General features: G+C 42.5%; 1 protein-coding gene across 1 annotated transcript; it reads left to right on the plus strand.

Moving 5' to 3' along the window:
- Positions 1-746: 746 nt before the first annotated feature.
- Positions 747-23,806, plus strand: LOC306951327 (phosphatidylinositol-binding clathrin assembly protein-like; the record flags this gene model as incomplete). The annotated part of the gene is made up of 22 exons (XM_079541814.1): positions 747-876; positions 7,151-7,293; positions 8,415-8,490; positions 9,189-9,291; positions 9,479-9,572; positions 9,675-9,786; positions 10,841-10,947; positions 11,527-11,568; positions 13,864-13,949; positions 15,134-15,257; positions 16,052-16,188; positions 16,465-16,568; positions 17,509-17,655; positions 18,046-18,105; positions 18,217-18,327; positions 19,976-20,092; positions 20,227-20,257; positions 20,760-20,880; positions 22,633-22,656; positions 22,770-22,826; positions 23,155-23,262; positions 23,792-23,806. 22 exons carry the CDS (start codon positions 747-749, stop codon positions 23,804-23,806), a joined length of 2,049 nt encoding a protein of 682 aa, XP_079397940.1.

The following is a 23,806-nucleotide window of genomic DNA, read 5'->3' on the forward strand; positions in this document are numbered from 1 at the left end:
GTGCTTAGCTGGAAGGTAACGAGGAGGTGGGAGGGCAGCAGGGACAGCAGCACGGACGGAGCTGCTGCTGAGGGACAGAGCCTGAGGAGCAGGCCCGGCGTCCCAGCCCGCCGGCAAGGTGCGGCCACCGGAGGATGCGTGGTCGGAGCCCTGGTCCAGCTGACACGGCGGCCCTGTGGCGGAAACCGCTGCCACGCTTGGCACGAGCTGCGCAGCGCTCGTTTGCTCTCAGCTGAACGACGAACGGAGCACAGCACAGCGAACCGGCGCTCCTCAGCCCGCGGGGAGAACCCGCCTCACGAGAAGGCGCGGAAAAAAGCGTTGTGACACCGCGGGGCGGCACATCTCCGCCGAGATCGCCTCGCTGCCGGCTCAGCCCCGGCTCGCTCCGCAGCCGCTGCCCGCGGCGCCGGCCCGGCTCGCCTCACACCCCGCGGGCGCAGCCCCGCACGGCCCGGAGCTCGCCCAAGCGGGGCGGGGCGGGGCGGGCGCGCGGTCACCTGATGCCGCCGCCGCCGCCATTTTGTCTGGGAGTGGAAATGTGAAAGGGAAAGCCTCGGCGCAGCCCGCGGCGGGAGGCACGGCGGAGCCGGCCGCTTTCCTCCGGGACGCGGTCTGCAGCGACGGACGGACGGCCTCACCGCGGACCGCCCCCGCTCCCGTCCTGCCCTCGGCTGCGGCGCTCCGAGGACTCCTCCCCGCCGCCCTTCCCCGGGGAGCCGCTCCCGCCGCCCGGCCTCGCCGCGATGTCGGGGCAGTCGATCACCGACCGCATCACGGCGGCGCAGCACAGCGTCACCGGCTCGGCCGTGGCCAAAGCCGTCTGCAAGGCCACGACCCACGAGGTGATGGGCCCCAAGAAGAAGCACCTGGACTGTGAGTACGGCCCTCCCGAGGCCTGGGGCGGGCGGGGCTCCGAGGGGCGCCGGGCGAGCTGCCGGGCCGGGCTGCGCTGCGCTGCCGGAGCGGCTTCCACGTGGAACGAGCGAGCTTTGTACCGCCCGCGGAAACGGGCGAACCGGGAGCGCCGTGCCCGCCGGAGCAGCGCCTGTAGGCACCGCCGTGCGGAGCGGGGGGCTGGCGTGCGGCATCGCTGCCGGGAGCTTCGGGTCTCGGTTTTCTTCTCTGCGCATCCAGGGGGATGCGGCCGTTCGTAGTGGCGTGTCGCGGTGTTCCTTGGGCTTTGCTAAAAGGCTTGGAGTGAGGTGAGGGGTTGGGAGAAGGTGGATCCAACGCGTCTCTCCAAAACGAGACTGCTCTGCTGCTGCTTTTACGCGTAAATTGAGTGCTAAAACAACTCGGGTGCCACGAAGTGCAGGAAGCTGCCTCCGGTATCTACAGAATCATCGGAGTTGTTGCTTTGTTTCGATTTTAGTTGGTCTTTAACTGCTCCAACCTGCGCTGAACGCTTCCGACTTCGTAGCGTGCAGCGGCTGCGTGAAGCGCGGTGAGCTGTGCGCGCCGTGTGTGCTCACACCGGGGAAGGGACGTGGAGCTGGGCACAGCTCACCTCCGAGGCACGGGTGCAGGTGGGACTGTCGGGTGATGGTGCTAAGGAGAGCGCTGTTCGGGCTGTTGGAGTTTGGGGGCGGTTTGGCTCTGCTGTGGTGTGCGTCTGTTGAAACAGACTTTTTGTTTGAGAGCTCTGGATGTGGGTCACATAGTTACAGCCGGTGCAAATGTATTTCTTATTGATCTGGATGTGCGGAAGCCGGCTGTGGAGGTAAATACTGCAGCTACCAGGCTGAAATTGAAAGCCTCAAAGCTGAATGATGAGCAGTATAATGAATAGGAGCATCGCTTTATCTTGTTTTCTGCCTGAGGTAGAACAGTTTTGCGAGGTAACCCTTAAGGTCAGAAATGGCATCATGGCAGGAAGCCAGGAAGTGGTTGCTCAATAGTTTAAAAGTTTCTGAAGCTTAAAAGATGGAATTCATTGGTTGAAAATCATGTCATTCACTGGAAGTTACCCTCACAGAATAAGCAAATGGACAGGTGGAAGAACTGTGTAACATGAGAACAGCATAAACTTGTGCTGTGACATTCTTCTGAATGTCTCTTGATACAAGTCTGTTCAGAGCTGTCAGTCTCCTGAAGGTCCTCCTGTGCCACAAGTTCTGTGTTTTGATGTAACTTGTTTTCTATTTTTGTCTGAAATTAAGAAAAAGCTTGTTGTGCTAACAGTGGATCTGGAAATGAAGGGGCTCTGAGAGGTGAACAAAAAAGATGAGAAATGTGGTACCAGAAGTACCTCTGCAAAAGGAGTTAAAAAATAAAATAACTGCCATTCTCCCACCTTCACTGAGCACACCAGGTTGCTTCGTTTCTAACATCCACAAGACTTTGCGTGGCATTTCCTGATGATTTTTCTTGTCCATCTGTAAGCAAAACTTAGTTGTATCTCATCTGTCTGCCTTTAATACAAGTTCAAATGCTGTAATCTGTCACACAATATAGTTTCAAAGCCACAGTGCAGGTACTTCCCAAGTTAAATAAAACATGAAATAAAACATAGCCTGGATTTAATGCAAAGCACTGGTGCTTGTACCTTAGTGTCCCTACGTGTGTGTCATTAAAAACGCTGCTCCATCTGTTATTACTGTAATTGCTGCTTAAAAAACATGTTTTGAGAGTTGACAGTTGTGTCAAGGATCTGGAGCAGTACCTGTCTCCACATTCCATTCAGATTAATTCTTAAAATTCCCCTTGTTGCCCAATTCCCTTGGCAAAGAGAGCTTGAACATTACAGTATGGTATGAGTGGGAAGGCGTTCTGCACACGGCGTGTGGACTGGGATTGTTGGGAGGCTTGAGTTCTATCTGACTGCTTGTTGCTGGGTAGTAAAGTTGCATTCTTCTTAAAGAGGAGAAGAAACCTAAGCAGTGTCAATGGGAATATTTCATATGTGTGTTTTTTTTTTTTTCTCTTAAAGTAGGTCACAGTGTCCTAAATAAGTCAGCAGATCTATTTCTGTAGTATTTTGTAATATTTTAGGATAAAATAAAACATTATGTGATGTTTCTTCATTTTCCTCAGTGGAGTGCTTGAGAGTCTTGTCTCCCCTTCCCTGGTATGTTGGTTCTCTTGCAGTCTTCTAAGGTTAGCATTGCAGTGGAGTGGGGGGAGCTGCTGCTTTGGTGACATCTCTTCCTGGGTAACTATGGGAAGGCTACTTCAAAAAAGAAAAAGTTGTAGCTGAGCTGTTAGCTGCGATGCACTTGGGTGTAGCCCAAAGTTTAGAAAACAAACCTCTGAAGAAATGCTGCATTAAACGTTCAACTGAGCACTGAGTAAAACTGGAGTTATTTCTCTCCTTATAACTTGTATACAGCCCACTTAACTGACACATGGGGGGGAAGCAGTTGATGTTCATGTAAACTTATAACTACTGTATGCATGCAGGCTTAGAAATATTCTTAGAAGTGTAATTCAGTTACTTCAAAACTGTGTTACGTAACAAAACTAGGCTGTTCACCTGTTCACTTCAGGTGAAAGCTCAGGTCTCCACTGAGCCATTGTGGATTCATGTTTTGCCCATCATGTCACGTGCTGACTGTCGCAGTTCTGGGGTGTTTTCTGTCTGCCAGCCTTACTGCTGGCAGCTGCTGGTCAGAGATATGTGTGTTGTGATAGAACATGAAGAAACGATCTCAAATGCTCCCTCAGGCAGGAGGGTGTCTGTCTTTAATCATAGAATCACTTGAGTTAGAAAGGACCTTTAAGGGTCATCTAGTCCCTGAATTTCAATTTGACCTGAAGAAAAAAGGCCCAGAACACAGGTGATGTTGGTATCTTTCTCTCTGTGCACATTTAATGTGGCAATTGCTTAAGGCTTTTTAAAACAAAACCTTACGGGCTGAATTGAGAAATCTGCCTAAGGGTTTATTTTGGTTTATTTTACAAGCAACTTCCAAAAAGTAAATGCATTTTATTTATTTATTTTTTAAGACTCCAGGGTTAAGAAAATTGGTCTCTAATCTTCTCCCTGCTATTCGTAGAGCGGCTTCTGTCCTGTGACAGAAGGGAAAAATTAGGGGGATATTGAGCAGTTGTAGTTGTCTCAACTTCTGTATTGACAGTTGTCTTGAAAGGAGTATTCCTGAACTAAGGAAATGATGACTTCCTTGCTTGGAAGTTGAAAAATACCAGGTTTTTGTCAATGCCGGACTGAGGAGTTTCTGAAGGGCTGATGGCATATCCGTGCATGCTGCTCTGGAGACCTGTGTGGCTTTGGAGATGATGTGCCAGTATTTCAGATGGACTGCGGGGGAGATGGCCTTTGTACTCTGCTAGGCAGTAAGATTTCCACAGCTCTTTCAGGCTGCTTGAAATCCTGTACAGAAATCCTCTTCTGCTTTAAAGCCAGGTGACTTTAATTTTTTTTCTGCGTTAACATACTTCTGAACTCTGTTCAATTCTTGCTCAGGTCCCATAACCTCAAGCACAGCTTGGATCAGGCTATGAGTAGCACTTCATATGCAGAATTCCTGAAGTGGTTGGGCTCACATCTTCAAGAAGCAAGTTGGTCATCCTGGAAAACCTCACTAGCTCTTGCACAGAATACTGGACCTGTATTTCTCAATCATGTGAAGTAGTGTGGAATCCAGTGGCACGAGCTTCCCAAATACACGTGGGCTTTTTCAACGTTTGCTGTGTTGTCACTTGACAGAAAAGTACTTCTAGCCTTCTCAGAAAGTAGAGGGCATTGGCTCCCTTCTGAAGGTTGACACCAGGCTGGCTTTTTATCACCATAAACCGTTACAATGGAATAAGCCCCGTTTTTTTTCCTTTTTATTTTTTTTAAATGAATGAATAGTTTAAGGAGAGTTGATCAGTTAGAGCATTTGGTATAGTTGCTAACAGTAGAATTCTGTCACATCTTGATAGAGTAACACCTCTAAGCATGTGTTTGCTGTCAATCTGAAGCATGCAAGAAATCTCCCAGGTGTTCATAGAAGGCTTTACTGGGACATCTGCTGGTAGACTTTGTCTGAAGGAAGACAGACTTGCAGATGGGGCCGAAATCTGTGTGAAACCAAAATCTCTCCAGTAAAATATGAATGATATGTCTGCTGTCTGCTGTTTCTGTCTTGGAGATCAAAAGTTGTTTTTTAACCTGCATCTTTCCTTCAAGTCCTGCTTGTTATTTGATAAGCAGTCTCTTCAGTGGAGATACTGAATAGTAAAATTGACTTGTTTTGTGAAGGAGAGCTTTGTGCAGGAATGCTGTTTTCATTAGGCTCTCTATGTGGTCATGGACCTCAACGTTTAATGGAACTTCCTTAATTGGTACCTGTTGGTAATGTTACAGACACTGCTCAGCACAGTCTGTGGGTTGGTTTGTTGGTTTTTTTGTAATTCCTATTCTCAGCTTACAACTTGTAAGACTTCTGCAGCGCTTCTCTGCTGGTCGCAGACCCTTCAGTTATATAAAACATGCTGTGATAAAGCAGGCAACAGTCTTAATAATACTTGCTTATAAACAGCATGGATTCAAGAAGACTTATTTACCTCAATGTGCTTTGAGATAATTACTTAGAAACGTTATAACAAGGTTGTTCAAGAGATGAAGCTTTGGAGTTAAAACTGACTTTCTTCCTATGTATAAATCTTGGAATGGGAACTTGTTTTGTTACGTGGAGCAGTAACTGTAGATTGTTTGAGCTTACCAAAATCCTAAAAATGTTTTTAAATTTGACACGGTGTCTGAGGATGACACAGCCAAAAGTTGAAGTGTCTACCGAATGACTTGCTGTTTGAGAATTGGACAGGGGCGTCTTTTAATACTTAACAATAAGGTTTTGATGTGAAGCTTGTTTCAAACTTCTTCTTAGAGCTCTTCTTTTTGTATAGTTCTTTCAGTGTTTGTGTGTCGCTTATAGGTGGGATGAAAACTTTCACTGGACTTGAATGTTTTCTACCTACTTTAAAACTTCTGACATCAAAGTGGAATCAGTAAGCAGTTAATGTTTTTTGTATCTTACTGAAGCAGAAGGCTCTCTAAAATTCTTCATTTTCCAAGTTATCTTGTTATTAATTGACTCAAAGTGAACGTTGGTGATCCTTAAACAGAACACTGTAGTCAGGGTACATCTGTAATATATTCTGTGCACATGAATAGGTAGAAACGTTTAAATAGCTGAAGATGGACATCAGAAGCTGGCTGTGTTGACACCTCACTGTTAGTACCTGGGTGCTGGCCTTCAAGCAGTTGCACAGAAGGACCACATGAGCAGTAATGCTGATCCACAGCCAGCAGCCTGCTCAGGGACTTGCCTTCAGTAAGAGGCTGCAGAGGAGGTTTTCAAATGAGGTGTTTGTAGTACTGGCCTTGCCCAGTCCTTGAGCTGTGCTTTGATCACACCTGAGACCAAGCTAGCTCACAGGGAATTAAATGAAATGTGTATGTCCTGAGGGGGGGTTAGAACATTCTTGCTTCCTTCTCAGCAGTACCTTTCTCCCCAGGTGTCTGCTGGAGCGTGCTCTGGTTTTGTTCCGGTACTCAGGCAGAGATCTGAAGCTCTCTGTTCTTCCTAGTAAACGTTTAACTATTGAGTTTATGATCAGTCTTTGACACAAACTGATTGAGACCTGCTGTGATCCCCCACAATATGCTCACGTTGGTGATTGGGTCAATTTGACTGTATGGAAAGATGGGTGTGGGCTGATTCTTCCTCTGAAATCTCACAGAAAAGAGGCTTAGTTCAGGTTTGCAGCATCTGGCTGCCAGGTGAGTCAGTTCTCAGGCTAAGATCAAAGTTCTCGAATGCTTGCTCCTTGATCTCAGGAGGTGTCTCTGCTTTCCCACTCTTCTCAGCTTCTCAGTTTTGTTTGGATGGAATGACTTCTGTGTCTGCACTGGCTTTTGAACGGCAATTTGGGCACAGAGTATCTGCAGGAGCAAGGTTTCTTTGTGATATTGGGACTCCTTAAAACAGTCAAAATGCTTCTAAATTCGCATTCATGTCTTTTGCCAAAATGGAGCGAGTTTGAGCTGGAGATGTAAAATAGTTCAATTATTTCTTAAAGGAAGAACTGAAGATAAAACTTACAGTATGAATTCTCTGTGTAAAACTACAAAACCTGGTGATCTTGGAGTGCATAACTCATTGCAATGCTGTGTTGTGTTTTATTTCCTTCTTAAATGTAGATCTCATACAGTGCACAAATGAAATGAATGTGAATATTCCACAGCTGGCAGACACGCTCTTTGAGAGAACTGCAAACAGTAGCTGGGTTGTAGTGTTCAAAGCTCTAATTACAACACACCACCTCATGATGTATGGAAATGAGGTAAGATGTAATTAGTTCTGTAAAGGCCTCTTTAATGGTGGTTTTTATATTTCAGCAGGTAGTAGGTTGAAATTAGGGGATAATCTGAAGTGAAATTCACTGCTTGGAAGGCACTACTTACTGCAACTACAAAGCTAAACTGAATGCTGTAAATCACTGTGTGTATTTTGCTCCCTTCTCCTAATACAGTTGATACCTGCATGCTGAAATGTGAAGGAAAAAAAAAAAAACAAAAAAAAAAACAAAAAAAAAAAACAAAAAAAAAAACCAATAAAATCCAATGTTGAACTATAAGAAAAATTGAAGCTTAGAGTCCTGGGTTAGCAATTGGTATCTATTTTTTTTTTTTCATGTAATATTTTACAGCAGAGAAGAGCTGTATTTTTATGTGTGTACTGAAACTGTTCCTTACCTTTGAATAGATGCATCTGGGGTTCAGATCAGAGGTGTCAGTAGCCCCAGAAGTCCTAAGTCCCCAATGATTGTAATCGTTTATGGACTCAAACATGGGTCAGGAAGCTAAAAAGCACAGAAGCTGCAGTTGTTGGAGTTGTGTACGGGCAACTTGAAAGAAAAACGTTTAAAACGCCTTGCTGTCTAAAAGTTTTGTTTCTTACTCTTGTATTATTTGCTGAGCTAGCTATTGTTTTTCAGAACTTAAATGTTCTTTATTCTGATCAGTATGTTGTAAATCTGAATTATACCAACTTGAGTGCTGCTCTTTACCACAGTTCTATAGCATTATTATAAATTATGTTGTTACTTAAGGGAAGAAACCTGTCTCTGACTTGTACAACGGGAGTAGAAGTGTGGGAACTCATAACTTAGGTGGAGCTCTCACTTTGCATTTTCTAGCTTGGCTGTTGTAAACCTATGAAGTTAACGCAGCCCGCTCCCTGCTGCCTGGGCAGCCATGTCTTATTCTTCTAAGTCATGCTTTTACCAAATCTGCTATTTCGTATGTTAGAAATGTTGCTGATCAGTAGTTTCAAGGTTTTCTGACTCTTGATCTAGTATCTGTTGTTGGAGGTTACGAGAATCAATTATGAATTGTAGTTTTCTGCCTGAATGTTTTGACTGTTGCAAAAAAAATTTGACTCCGCTTTTTTTTCCACCAACAGCGCTTTATCCAGTATCTTGCATCTCGAAACACATTGTTCAATTTAAACAACTACCTGGACAAAAGTGCCATGCAGGGTAAGGATCCTTGATTGCTTTTTTGCTCTGTGTTTGGTACCTGTGTTGGTGTACTCTGGGGGACAAGTGACATTGAGTATTATGATTTGTACTGTGTGAAGCACCAAAGAATCTGACCAAGTGTGTATCCCAAGAAGGTGAAATTGAGTTAACTGAGTACTGAAGTTTGCCTGTAATGTGTGTATCATCCTTACGGAGCTGCAGGTTTGAAATAAACTTGTACTATGTAGAGTAGACCTGATGAATATCAGCACACTGGTCTCTTTTGAACTTTGATTGCACTTCAGTATCTGAGAAGTAAAACGTGAACTGTTAAGGTGCGTGGAATGTGCTGCATGGATGGATGGCTGGTGAGATAAATTACCAGAGGCCTCAATGCTCTACTAGGAGTATGTTTTCAATCCGATTTCAGATTAGAATGTTGTAATGAGAGCTGCTTGGTTTTTGCCTACTTCTTGGTGTTGTAGGCACTTATTGTCACAATTGCAAGGAATGCATTCCTAACCTTAGCAAGTAGGGAAGAAGCTGTAACTCTACATGTCAAAAAGGAAAATAGTGAATCTCAAAACCCTGGAATAAGTCTGTGAAGCGCTGCTCTCCAGCAAGTGGATGTGAAATATAGGAGAGTAGTTGTTGAAAAGAACTTGGAGGAAACTGCATCATTCAAAATATCTAACCTGCAAACACTTAACTTTTAGGCTATGATATGTCTACCTTCATTAGGCGGTATAGCAGATACTTGAATGAAAAAGCACTTTCATACAGACTTGTAGCAGTTGACTTCACCAAAATGAAAAGAGGGTAAGAGATTTTACTGCTTGTTTAGCCTCTGTGTGTGTGTGGGGGGGGGGGGGGGGAAATACTGGTTATTCTTGAGCTTATCGTGGTGGTATTCCTTTTGACCCTTTGAAGTAATCTAATAGTGTGGAAACAGCATAATATTGCTGAGCTTTCTTGGTGACCTGTAAACATGTCTTTTAACCTGTAGGATAGATGGAGTAATGAGAACCATGAATGCTGAAAAGCTCCTAAAAACTCTTCCAATCATACAGAACCAGCATGATGCACTCCTTGATTTTGATGTAAGTACTCTAGGCTCAGTTTTAAGTAACAGTCTCTCATTTTGAAGTAAGTTGTATTATTTTATTAAGTACTGATTTACTTTCTTGTTGCTTTCTACACAGGCAAATCCAAATGAACTAACAAATGGTGTCATTAATGCTGCCTTTATGCTCCTCTTCAAAGATTCCATTAGACTTTTTGCAGCATACAATGAGGGGATTATTAATCTTTTAGGTATGTGACAATTCTTTTTAGCTTTTGTTCTTTCACTCAAGTTGTTGAGCCAAAATAAAGGACAACTTCTGACTATAATAGCTAGTAAGTTGTTTAGTGTAGTTGTTAACAGCAAAAGGTGTGTTAACCAAACTGGCACGTGCTTAAATACATGCTTTTACCTGAAGATTACGACCTGAAACATAGATGGAAGTCAGAGGCTGACTGTGAGGGGAAAAAAACAAAGGCACTGTTGGCCTGTTACAGTTAGCAGGCCTGGAGTGTTGAACGTTCTTGAATGTGCACACGCAGCACAACTGACTTAAGATTTCCCACACTTTCTTTATAGCTTGCCTATTTGCTTCTAGCTGGTATTTGAGTCTACACAAGCTTCATATGTGGCATGTGGTTTTTTTGCTCAAGAGTGACAAGCAGTTGGGAAAGCATAATAATGACCATTCAAACAAATTTCTGAGTGCAACATTACCTGTTCAGTTTGTTTTGTTAGTCTGCTATTTTTTTTTTTTCTCATTGAGGTATCTGCACCTATATGGAGCAAAATAAGAAAAAGTGAAGGCTGTGGTTGCTGGGTCTTTTTATTTTTGCAGATCAGTTCAGTGCATGAATCACTTTAGTGGTCATTTTGATGTGTTTTGGATGTTTGACTGACTTAAAAACAACAAAACATATTAATATTGGGTCTAAATATGTAGAAGAATATGTAGACAAGAATATAGACAAGAGTATCACTTTCAGCTAGTAAGGTGATTTCCTTAGAATATTACCTGAACTGTCTAATTCAATAATTGCATGTGTTTGCATCCATGTTTGTCAAGCTTTGTGTTATATTCTGAGATGCTGAATCTTGGAAATGGCTCCTCTCTCTGCTGAGTGCTTTATGATAGCAGTGACAAGTATTTGTGTCAGTGTGGAAACTTGAATAGCTTTGAGTTACCACTGTCTACTCCATCCCTGAAGCTCATATCAGTAATATAATAATATGGTAATATGTAATGGTACCAGTTTTTGCTGGGGTGGTGTTAACTTACAAAAGTGTTTTTATTTGCATCCTCAGAAAAATATTTTGATATGAAGAAGAACCAGTGTAAAGAAGGCTTGGATATGTACAAGAAATTCCTATCCAGAATGACTAAATTGTCAGAATTCCTCAAAGTAGCAGAGGTAAATAATTTGATGCCTATGAAAAGATAAATTCCAAGCTACTGTACTACAACAGCAGTCTGTATTCATAATTTTGTAACGTCACCTTTGCTGTACAGAGAGCAATTTCCCAGATAGTGCATTTCAAACTCCAGTTACTCTGAGTAATGTGAAGTGAGACTGTCAGGCATCTTTTTCATTCGCCAAACAATGTAGTAACAGCTTTCTGAAGTGCTGTTATAAATTTGATGAATGGTCCAGAATGAACTGTTAGTGTATTTACACTGCTGTTCTTTGCTGTAACTGCTCGAAGTGGAGAAGTAGTTCCAGTAAGCAATGCAGATATTTCTAGTGCTCCCAAGTAGATTTTCTGTATGGAAAAAATGGCTGGATAAAGGCTTGGCTTTGCTTTTAGATGCAAAGCAACGTGCTTCAGATTTCTGAGACGTGTTTTTCACTGAACTCATACTAATTCAGAAGGTGATTAATGCCCATTTTAGTCTGTTAGCTTCTATAAAACATTCAGACCTCAGTTTTTATTTCCATTGCCACTGTGTAAAGCATAACATACTTTATTTTTTTCCTCTTTTGTAAACCCAGCAAGTTGGAATCGATCAGGGGGACATTCCAGATCTTACTCAGGTCAGTGTACGTATCGTGCTGATATCATTCAATTATTTTGTCCTCCACATTTCTTATGACTGGTATGTACCATAACAATCATCTTGGATGTATTCTATTCCATACACTTATACAGGAAATGCAGGTGTGCACTTTTCCCTTGGATCGTGTGTACTTGGTACTTAACTTTGCAGCTGTTATTTTTGGATTGTTTAAAGTGATAAAGGTGGTTTTTTTTTTTTTTTTTTTTTTTTTTTTTTTTTTTTTTTTGGAAGTTCTGCTTTTTGTCTCATGACAAAGGATTAATTGGCTTATAAGGCACAGGCATCTTGCCACATGTACACATCTCTCATATTTGCTCCTAGCAACTCATGTTTCCCTTGCAAAGAACTTGACGCCCTTTGCAGTAGGGAAAAATAAAATGTGACCGTAGCCAGCAGAGTGGGGGCAAGAAATGAATGAACACAGCAGTGTGATGTTTTGTGATGTTTGATCTTAGCAGCTTACCTCTGACGAGTACAGTGTGTGCAGCTGGCCTGTGTTCCCTAATGAGAACACACTGAAGTGTGAGGTGATACTTCAGAGATGACAAGGGCTTGCATGCTGGGTTTGTGTGCGCTCATTTGCACATTAACCAAGGCGTTACAGAAGTCTTCAAATCATGGGGCTTTTTTCTGATTTACCGAGGACAGGAAATTTAATTTTGCTCTTTATTTCTAAAATTTTTATGAGCACAACTTTTCACAGTTACAGCTGGAACACTTTTTTTTTTTTCTTAATAGCTCAGTTATTTTATTGCAAGCACAATTCTTAGGCAGCTCTCTGAAATGTGGTGGTGGGTATCAGCATCTTGTGTATTTTGGCAACTTCAGTGCCATCGTCAGTGAATCAGTCCAATTCCACTCCGTACTAAATTTCATGACATTTAATTAGGTTGAGTAATTCTACATCAGCCTTGTGCCAACTCAAAACAATTCCCTGACATTTCTTAGTTTTGGACTTTGGAAAAAAAACATCAGTTTTTGCTGTGTTTGCAGCACCAGCGAGTTCAGACAGGATGATGGATGACAGCTTGTAATGACAGCCTTTTGTTCGTAGTCTGGTCACTCATTTACCTGTTTGTTTATTCAAAATACTTAGATTTCTTGTGTGGATGTCCATATTTTGGTGTCTAAGCTGTTCCTGAGAGCAATGAATTTCTCTAGAGAAATTTTTACTACTGCTGCTGTGTAACTTTTTGTTTCCTTCCTTGATTCTGATTCCATTTCTGCCAATTTATGTAAAGAGAAAATCACTGTCCTTAGTAGATGTCCTGTTTCATTATGTTGTTGCTTCCTTTCTGTTTGTAGCTGGGACTGTACTCCTTATAAATGCAACTCAGTCTCTTACCTCTGTTTGGGATGTCAGTCTGACATGGCTTTGGTTAGGGGAAGTGAGTCTGAGTCAGGAAAAGCAGACTTATTCAGGTCATAATACCTGTTTTAGCTCCAGCATCTTTCCTGCCATAAAACTAAGTTCTGTTTGCTCAAATAAATTTAAAAACGAAACAAAACCTGTGTTGAATATCTGCAACAATGAGCAAGTGTGTAGAAAGGTACTGTTTTGTTACTGTGGCGGATTTTATGGTTGAGGAGAGGGATGAGTTAGAGAGTTCAAAAAACAAACAAAGCAGAAAAGGTATAGAATGTATTTTTCCATGCAGGTAGGTTTTAGCATGTCGTTGCTGTGTTCTCAGACATCTTTGGGAGTTCCTTATGTTATGTTTGCATTTCCTAAGCTTTCACCATGTGTTTAGTGTGACGTTCTAATGCCTGGCTTTCTGCTGGACTTAAATGGAGTTAAGTCTGCTTTTAGAATTTTTTAAATCAAAGAAGAGCATTGAGTGTTTGCAGTCTTCTCCTAGGTGACACTGTTCTTTGGGGGGAGAATGGAGGGGAGAGTTTCTGCAGCTTAATTTGAAGTGATCTTTCACTCTAGTTTCTTATGTTTTGTATGCCAAAGATTTGGGTGAAATTGGGTTGGGTTATTGTATCATCTTGTGCCGAATAGATGCTTCTGCCTGAGACTGTATTGTTGGGATAAGGCTGAATTTGATTGCTTTTTTGTAATCGAACCTCACTCCCTGTTGTCAAGTGTTCCTGATGGGAGCCAAGAACCACAGCTGGGTAGGTAGAACACGGTTGTGCAGGATGAATGACATCAAGGTGCTGTCACTGAAGTGGTCATGTTGGTTCTTAGTTGATGGGAAAACTCATCTGTGTACTAAACAAGAAGTCCTTGTTTAAAAGTAGAGCTTCACAAATACTCTTATTTCAGGCACCCAGCAGCTTGCTTGAAGCACTGGAGCAGCATTTGGCTTCTCTGGAGGGAAAGAAAACAAAAGAAGTCTCTGCTGCCAGCAGGTGAGCACCAAATGAATGGCACCTGTGCCTCTACTTAAGATTTGTTGTCATCATCCTAAGAAGTTTTCGATTCAGTCATTGAGGTTCTCCTCTTGAATTTTATTGGCTTCCAGCTCTATCTTCCCAGACGGTATAAATGTTGTATCTGGTGAGTAATAGTCTGAGAGCTCCACTGCACTTGCTCCTTAGATGTGTGCTTTTGTCTGACAAGTATCTTGCTGTATTGTAATAAACCACTGAGCTGAGGCGTTGTGTATTATTCCTTGCACTTTTTTCTTTGTTTGAATCCTCTGGCTCATAAGACTTGTATGGTATTTGGAGTTCAAGGCTTTCTGCTGTTAGGCTGGTGTTTGTCTTCATTGCCAGTTATTTACTTCTTCAGTCATGAATGCCTTAACCTGCCTATGAAAGTTCTTCAGTCTCAGAGCTGCCAAATGAGCTTTGATACTTTGTGCTGACAGGAATTATTTCTGTCAGGAGAAGAGGGAGAGTACTGGTGTGTATGAACGTGTTTTGATTGAAGGGCAAAAGATTTGGTTTGGGCGTACACCAATATATGCATACATCTAAGGGGGAACCCCCTTAAATATGTGGGCAGACTCTGATAAAGGAAGATATCAGTGTAAAGTGCATTCCTGAGTAGCTGTCTTATGCCTCAGATTTCTTTTTTTTTTTTTTTTTTTTTTTTTTTTTTTTTTTTTAAGTATCTGATGATTTTCCATGGCAGTATTCCACTAAAGCGTGCAGTATTGGGAATAACTTTGGTTTGTTGCTTCTTGCTCTGTCCTACTGTGGTCCCACCCCCCCCATGCAAGCTTTCTGTGCCTCTGCCACTTCAGTGGAGCAGAACTGAAGTCTAATCAACATGATGCTAATATGAATAGAAAACTGGTATGTTCACTACTTGACAGTTCCTACCACAGAAACCTGGGGAGTAATCCTGTGTGTTCCTGTCACATGTGTGGCACATGATGAGGCTGGGTAGGTGAGGGTTGTGGTTGGACTTGATGATGTTGAAGGTCTTCTCCATCTTCAATAATGCTATTATTCTGTACCAAAGAGCAAGGTAAGAGAAGTCTGCGGTGACAGAGGAGTAGCACAACTAACTGAGCCACTTAATGCTTAAACTGTGAGATCTGTGCCTGGCTGATTTTGGTTAATAAAAATTTCCTGCTGTTTTTTAGGGCTAGTGCTCTGTCCTGTGCTGTTTCCACGCTTGCCAACACTGGGATGTCATTAAGCAGGATGGATGAGAAAGAGAAGCAGCAGGCGTTGGAGGAGGAACAAGCTAGACTGCAAGCTCTTAAGGTATTCTATATATGCACGTATCTGTATATGTATACACGTGTGATCTTAGTGTCCCTTGCTACTCACTGTTGAGCTGCTTCACCAGAAAATCTTGGCTGGTATTGTGATGCAGCTGTTTTGGTTGGTTATTTTGTGATTTTTTTATTTTCTTTTCCTTTGGGAGTTCTATCAGATGTCTCCCCTGCGCTGTTTCTGTTATAACAGAAGTTGTAGCTGCTGTCACTGACAAGTTAAATGGATTAGTAGGAAACGCATTTGGGTTGGGTGAGAAACTTACAAACTGACTGAATTTCTTTTACTTGAGGAACGTGCTAGGAAACTGTGATTTGACACGTTGTGTGTAAATGCAGTGAGCTGTAACCAAGGGATGTGCGATCCAGCTGTAACCGAGGGATGTGACCTAAAACTAATTGTATAAAAAAGACGAGTAACACCTCATAGGTAGGTGTTCAGACACACATCAGTTTAGGTTTCTGGCGATTTGATTTGGGCTATAAGGGATTCTGGCAGCAGAGAAATGCATCTTTTGGAAGGAAGGGAGCCTCATATACGTTGCTCTAGATGCCAAGGTGAGACTTGAGGCTTTGTAAAGCCTTTTGTGGCTACGTTAAAACAAACCTGAAATCAGCTTTCTGTTTCCTTGACTTTGTAGAAAAGATGACTTTGAGTCCTTTTTTTTTTTTTTTTTTTTTTTTTAATTTAAGGAACATAGTTGAACTATTTTTTTTTGAAAGGGTCTGAAGGGCGAACAAAGTAATAACACTGAACTCCAAACTGTATATCTGGACTTTCAGGAGCAGCGATTAAGAGAGATTTCTGTAGTATCAAATTCTACTTCCACATCAGCATCCCCAAGCACCTTATCAGGAAAAAGTGTGAATACCACTGCAGCTGTTGACCTCTTTTCAGTATCAGCACCCACAACAAATAGGTGAGAGAGATTCTGTTTTCTGAAGTAAGCCTGAATGCTGGGCTGGTCTGGCAGCTCACAATTTTAAGTACTTCTTGAGAGTAACTTCCTACTTTCTTGGAGCATTGATGGGGTTTTTGGTATCACTTGCTAAGAAATACTTTAAAAGAAAATATATTGTTTTGTACTGTTATTAGTGGCCAGCTCCTGGTGAACAAGAAACAACTGAAATATCAGTGTGAATTGGTGTGCAACTCAAGAATACAATACATATTGTGTCTCTCTCTTTCTTTTCAGCATGCCCAACCTTTCCAGCGATCTTTTTGATCTTCAGCCTGTGTTTGTTCCAACTGTACAGGGTACTGCAGCTACAGCAACGTCAGCAGGCAGTGCTTGGGGAGGTAAGCTTATTTAGTTTGACTGGGTGATTGCTTTGGTTTGATGGGTGATTCCTTAGACTATAGGAATAACTCCAATGAGATCATAGTTGAATTGAGTTCACAGTGAAATAATTGGGGCTTAGGAGACAGAATTTTTTGCATCCAGATATCTTGGAGCCTGTCAGAGTACAGAGCAGCTAATCTGAAAGTTCTGAAAATTTTTAAATTGCAACTGCAGACCTAATTTTTAGAGTACTTTCTTCCATCTTCTCCCTTATTCTGATCTTTGTTTGTTTGTTTTTTCCACCAAGATGACTTCAGTGGTCATAAACGTACCTGTACTTCTGTGCATCATCCTCTGACAAACCACAAAGCAGTCTTTGTATTTTGGGCACAATTTCTGAGGGAAAGAATAAAAGCTGCCAGCCAACACTTTCTGTGGTACAGGTACTGAACCTGTGTCCCCAGCAAAGGCCATGCCTGCAGCCTGCCCAGAATAACAACTGTGAATTCATTGTTGAAATGAGTTGACTGTTTCTTGGGCACAGCACTCATAGCCCTGCTTGTTCTAAAGATTTGTCAGGAGAGATGTCAAATGCCTTAAACACTGAAACAAGGAAGTGAGGGGTTCGTATTTCAATAGGCAGAATTGATGCTTAGTAGTTCCATATTAAAAAGCTAGATTTATGAAGCCAAAGATGTAATAGCTGCTTTTTTTTCTTAGTAGGTAACTGTCCTTTTCCCCTCCCCTCCCTGTGGCAATAATGAAATTATTTTCCTTAAATGAAGAAGGCGGTGAATGATTTTATCCAAAAGTCAGAATTCCTATCTCTTAACAGGCCACTGTGTGGCAGGTCTACAGTTTGGCTTTGTTTAGAACATCTCACATGCAGTCATCTGTCCTGTCATTCTTCCCTGTCTGTGTACTCTGTATTCTTTCCTTTACTTCTGCATCTGCAAGGTCCTTTCTCGTCCTCAAATGGTTGTGTTGAGTCTCCACCTCATCTGGACATCTTTGACATGAAGCCAGTTGAAGAAGCTGTAAAATCTACTGCCCCTTTCATCAGTGCTAGCTTGTCTTCCAGACACACAGTGGAACTATTTAGTGGTAAAAATCAAAACCAAAGCGTCTCATTTCTTTGCAAGTGGAGATAATGCTACTAGTAAACTGGGTGGTGCTGTCTTTGTGTTGTTGGGACCAATCTGCTCTTAACACATGAAAGTGGTGCATTAGTTCCAGTTAGTAAATGTGGTTCCTTAAACATGTATTTCTCAAGTTCAATTTCCCCAACCTAGACCATTGAAAATTGTCTTTTAGCTGAAAATTTTGTTGACTTTGCAAACTGCAACTTGGTTTTACTTTTGTAGTGGGGAGGGCAAGTTACTTTCACTGCTGGAACTTGCCAGCAGTTCTTAAATTTTAGACCTAAAGTTTAGAGCACTTTCTTCCGTTTTCTCTCTTAAGCTGATCTTTGCTTTGTTTTTTCTTTTTGCCAAGATGACTTCAGTGGCCGTAAACCTACCTATACCTCTGTGTATCATCCTCTGTCTGTTGATGGTAATTTGATCTCTTTATTTTTTTGACTTTGTTTTTGCTGAAAAGAGTGGTGGTGTTTCATGGGTGTACCTGATTCCCCTGTATTTTTTTTTTTTTTTTTTTTTTTTTTAGGTTTCCCTCTTCATTCAGCTCCTCCAAGTGCCACCCCTTCAGCAATCAATGTGGACTTTGATGCTGTTTTTGGAGGAAAATCTACAGCACCGCAGTACAGGACTGCAAGTGGTAAAAACTGTCTTACAATTAGTTTGCACCCTGCAGGCACACAGAATTACAGAATGGCCCAGGTTGGAAGGGACCTCAAGGATCATGAATCTCCAACCCCCCTGCCACAGGCAGGGCCACCAACCTCCACATTTAATACTAGACCAGTTTGCCCAGGGCCCCATCCAATCTGGCCTCTGAACACCTTTAGGGACGGGGCATCCACAGCCTCTCTGGGCAGCTGTTCCAGCACCTCACCACTCTCTCTGTAAAGAACTTCCCCCTGACATCCAGCCTAAATCTCCCCTCCCTCAACTTGAAACCATTTCCCGTTGTCCTGCTGTTATCTACTCTTTCAAAGAGGATGATTCCCTTCTTGTTCGTAGGCTCCCTTTAGGTACTGATAGGCTGCAATGAGGTCACCCCGCAGCCTTCTTTTCTCTGGGCTGAACAAGCCCAGCTCCCTCAGCCTGTCCTTGCAGGGGAGGTTCTCCAGTCCCCTGATCATCTTTGTGGCTCTCCTCTGGACCCTTTCCAACAGCTCTCTGTCTTTCCTGTTCTGGGGCTCCAGACCTGGACACGGGGCTCCAGATGGGGCCTCACAAGAGCAGAGTAGGGAGGGGCAGAATCACCTCCCTGTCCCTGCTGGCCACTCGTCTTCTGATGGAGCCCAGGATCCCATTTGCTTTCCAAACTGCAATGCACACTGCTGGCTCATGTTCAGTTTTTCATCCATCAGGACCCCCAGGTCCTTCTCTGCAGGGCTGCTCTCAAGGAGCTCCTTCCAGTCTATATAAATGCCTGGAATTCCTCCGGCCCAAGTGCAAAATCTTCAACATTGCTGTGTTGAACCTCATTAGGTTCACCCAGGCCTCCCTTCAAATCTGTTAGTAGAATTGCTCTTGTGGTGTGGAAGTTAATAACTTAATGACTTAATACATTTGTAAGTTGATAACTAGCCATCAGTTTAATTAGTTATTTAAATTTAGCTCTGACTTGTTTCCTTCTGCCTACTGATTGTTTCCTCTTTCTTTTTGGGGGGACAAACGTTGGCCCCGTGGATGTCTCTTAATGGGTAAGCTTACATTAATCTGTTTCAGTGCTCCTGACTTGGATGTTAATATTAACATGTGACAGTGAGTTCCCTTGAGCTTCACTGGGAGGCATTGCACCTAAAAGAATGCAAGAGTAGTTGTGGGTATGCTTTGCTTTTGGAATAACTTAAGTTCTGATCTCTTCTCTTGGGGCTGTTTTCTCTTGAAGTCCTTATAAACATGTAGGAACTCTTGCGAACGTTCCAGATGCCAGCAGTACCATGAAATTACTGCTGGCGGTTCCAAGAATGCCTTGAAACTGTCTTGGATGACTTTGTTCTTGAGGTTCTTTTAGGGGGGTTTGCTTAATTTAGAAATTCTGTCAGTTACTGCTGAAGCATAACTGAAGACTTTACCAGATAGGCAAACAGCATTCCTTAAGAAATGAAAGTGAAATGATGCTTCTGCTTACCCCTTAGTGCTTCCAGCATGTTTTGCCTCGGTATGTAAGAAATACTTAATGTTGCTTAGGGTTCTCTGCCTCTCTAGCTTAGGACAGACTATTTTATTAAGTTCAGTGTCACCTTTGTTAAGAGCTGGCTTTTTGTTCTTTTTTTTAGCTATTAAATATCTAGATGATGTTTTGCAACCCACAGTACCACCGCCAAGTCAAAGAGCCACCTCAGCCAACCAGCCAAGTGGAAAAATTCTGGCAAATGACCTTGATTCTTCTCTCGCTAATCTAGTGGGAAGTAAGCATGAAGCTTTTCACTTGTTTTTAGTAACAAAATCAAACAAGCAAATGATTTTTCTTCTCACAAGTAAAATAAATAGATAAATAAAAATACCTGAGACTTACATATCTATGTTTTTCCCACCCTCCCAGGTCTTGGCTTTGGAGGAACTCCATCCAAAAAGTAAGTGTGTCTGTCTATTTAGGATACTCCTACACGACTCCTTAGTAGGCAGTAGCACAGTTTCACAGCACTGGCATTGATGACAACAGTCTCAGTTCAGAGTAATCTGCTACCAAGAATAGTGTTGGAGGAGTGAGTCTGTAGTCAGTCACCGTAACAATCGGCCTTTAACATTTGAGTTCATTTCATCTTGTAGCTGCTGTGCTTGGAAGTGTTTTTGAGTCACTACAAAAGATCTTGTGGTTAAGTCAAATTCTTGTGAGCTATTGCACCGTATGGTGAAATGGTAGGGAGCTTTTAACCCAAAACAGAACCCTTGGACTTCCTACTTGCTGCAGCAGAGAAATGTAAGGAGAGAATTAAATCCTTTAGTTTTTTTTACTACCCATAGATTTCAAATGCCTGCCTGACTTAAGATGTGTTTTCCTGTGTTCTGTGACATCGTTGTTCTTGTTGTTCTCTCTGGCTCTGTCTGAAAACTAATACCACAGTTTCCTTTCAGGTCTGATATGCAGTGGACCCAGCCTGCAGAGAAAAAACTTACTGGTGGAACAAACTGGCAAGCAAAAACAAGCACATCGACCACATGGAACCCTGCTCCCTTACCCACGCTGCCACATATGGTAACTGCTGTACTGCTGGAATTGCTCTTTGTTCCAGGAAATGTTTCTGCACTGCATGAATCAATTGGAAAATAATAGCAAAACCTGCCTGGGACAAGAGTGGGGGGCAAAACTGCACGCAGGGCCACTTCCCAAACTCAAGAAAGTATGTTGCAGTGTATTTCTTTCCCTCTCCCTGTTAAAGACTTTGGAGGAGGGTTGGGAATCCTCGCACTTGAGACCTTGAACCGTTTGTGAGTTCTTTATGAGCTGAGTTGATCTCAAAACAACAACGTCAAGGTACGATTGAGAGACTCGAGCACGTACACATGCACCTTTTAAGAATCCAAAGAACTTGTTTCAGGAGTAGAAGAAAAACAGTATTACTTCTGGTTTGTGCTGCGTTTTAGTTGTATTATATGAAATGATATTGCACCCCTGCAGGGCAACTTAATTATTGTTTCAAGCAGCACTTCAGGCTTGTAATCATGCTTAACAGCGGTGTCATCACTTTTCCAACACAACGCACAAATACAGAGTCACACAGCACAAAAAAAACTCTAAAGGAGTTGCTTCTGTGAAGGACTTTCACTTCTTGGAGGGCTGTCTGTAGGCAGCTGGCTTTTCCCATGCTTTTAAGTCACTTGCCAGGTGTCTTTCATTCCGCTGTATTCATACAAGTGCAAACTTCTTTTGAAATATAGCTGCCTTGGAGGGAAATAAATTGTTCCTCCCAGTTGCTTATAACTACAGTAGTTGCAGAACTTACAATGAGTTTCAGACAGCCATCTGATTTAGTGCTTCCAATTGGAGTAGATTTGCCTGTGATGCCTTTTTCCTTCAGCTTATACAAGTATGCTCACTGAAAATTTAAGCAGCTTAATAGACAGCACTGGACTGAAATGAAAACCAAATGTTCTAGTTAGAGGATTGCAGTACTTACCATCTCAGAAGTCTCATGTGCCAGATCTTTTCATCCTTTCTTCACATTCTGGAACATCTCATGTTAAAAGTGCCTGTTGTGTTTCTGTTTTTGAAAGAAGGATGAAACCTCAGTTTATGTGGCTCACTGTGGGTTTCAGTTGATTTTTTTGTTTGTTTGTTTGTTTTGCATTGTCACATGAGATACTTTTCTTAGATGGTTGAGTGCCCTGTGCCAGGCATCTCCTCACCCATTGGCTTGGAATTTCAACCATTCCCGATGCAAAGAACTAACTCAGCTATGAACAGCTTTAAAATCAATGCCCAAGTACTGGAGAGGTCCAGGCATTACAGCTTGGCCTGGGGTGTTCATAGTAACTCAAATTCATGCATAGTGTTCATACTCCTTCATAAAACAACACCCAGCATTCCCTTAGTAAGATCATTACCTCTACCTGTTGAGACAGAGCATTATGAAGGGCACACGTCACCATGTCTACATACATAACCTCATAAAACTGACTGCCAGCTTGAGACGCTTGTCATTTTTTTATCAAATATTTTGCAGTGTGTTGCTGATGTCAGAAATGTGGTATGCGAGCAGCACCTGGCTGCAGTATATTGAAATCTGGCTGAACATAATAAGTTTTACCTTTGCTGGAGATCTCGTCAGGGAAAGTAGGATGCTACTGATGGTATACTGCCCTCGAGCTTCCTCATCCCCATCTTAAATTAGTGGGTTGAGCATAGGTAGTTGCAGTATTAGATTGGAATCCGTCTCCCTTGGTTACAATATCCAATCTGAATACCTCCTTGCACAATTTTCTGTCCTTACTCCTTTTGCTGTGCCAGAACAGAGTACATTATCCTGGACATGTAAGTCACTTTCTTGTGAATGCTGGTTGTAGTAATTACTTGAAAAATGTTTTGTATGCCTGACTAGTAGGCGTGAACTTATCTAATATACACTGCAATTTTCTTGATTGAAGGTGCCTGCTCCAGTTGCATACCAAGTGACTACGCCTCAAGTGCCTGTCTATGGAATGGTAAGAACTGTGACAGTCTCCTGTCCCTGAAAACCTGAGTGTCTGCTGGGTTTGTGGCCCGAGTTATTCCTCAAACGGCACTGTGACTTGCATATAACTTCGAGTTAATAGTACGTGAAAGCAGATGGTTTTGTCACCACACACCTGCAAGAGGTGGTATTAAATCTTAGACAGGAAGATTTTTTTAAAAGCTCTACTATGTGTGTCTGCATCTCCCTGCTTATTTTCTACTATGTTTACAATGCAAAAAGATACCACTTCTAGAACCAGTTTTAATTTTCGTGTAACTGGTTTTTGGGTTTGTTGCTTTCTTTTTGTCTCCCAGCAGGTACCTTCTCAGATGGGAGCTGCTCCTTTGATGGCACCCCAGTCAGTGATATACACGCAGCCCGGTCTAAGGCCGACAAATCCTTTTGCACCTGTTTCTGGAACACAGGTAAACTGTTCTTTTTAAATGAAAGGCCACACTGAAACTTGAGTCTGAGTGAAAGCAACTCAGTGTTTCTTGATGTATTTCTGCATCTGAAAGCAAGGGGTTCTTCAGTCAGAAGCGTCAGCTTTTGCTGGTCAGAAAGCAAACTGAGCGGGTGAAAGCATGCAAGTGTGGGAAGGAAAGTAAAATTCAGAAATGTTGTGGTTAGCTTTTCACCATGTCAGTATTAGGAAAAGGGGAATGGCAGTGGCATGTAGACTTCCTTGGATGTTAGCTGGATACTTGGGTTTGCCTTACTGGGTAGAGGAATGAGGAAAGCTCTCTGAAGGCCTGTGTGGTGGGGAGGTAAAAAGGGATGGACGAGCGATTGTTCAAGCTGAAGGAATTGTCATTCAAATATGTTGGTCTTAATGTTCTTCAGGACAAAACCCAGCTTGGAGGTAACTGGGCATGTGAGCAGATGTAGAATTCTGAACCTGTGAGTAACCATGTGCTATGTAAGCAGCATTAACACGTAATCCCTGTTTTACAGATACAGTTCATGTAG

This window comes from Tetrao urogallus, assembly GCF_951394365.1.
Source record: "Tetrao urogallus genome assembly, chromosome: 13".
In the NCBI taxonomy this organism is placed as follows: Eukaryota; Metazoa; Chordata; class Aves; order Galliformes; family Phasianidae; genus Tetrao; species Tetrao urogallus.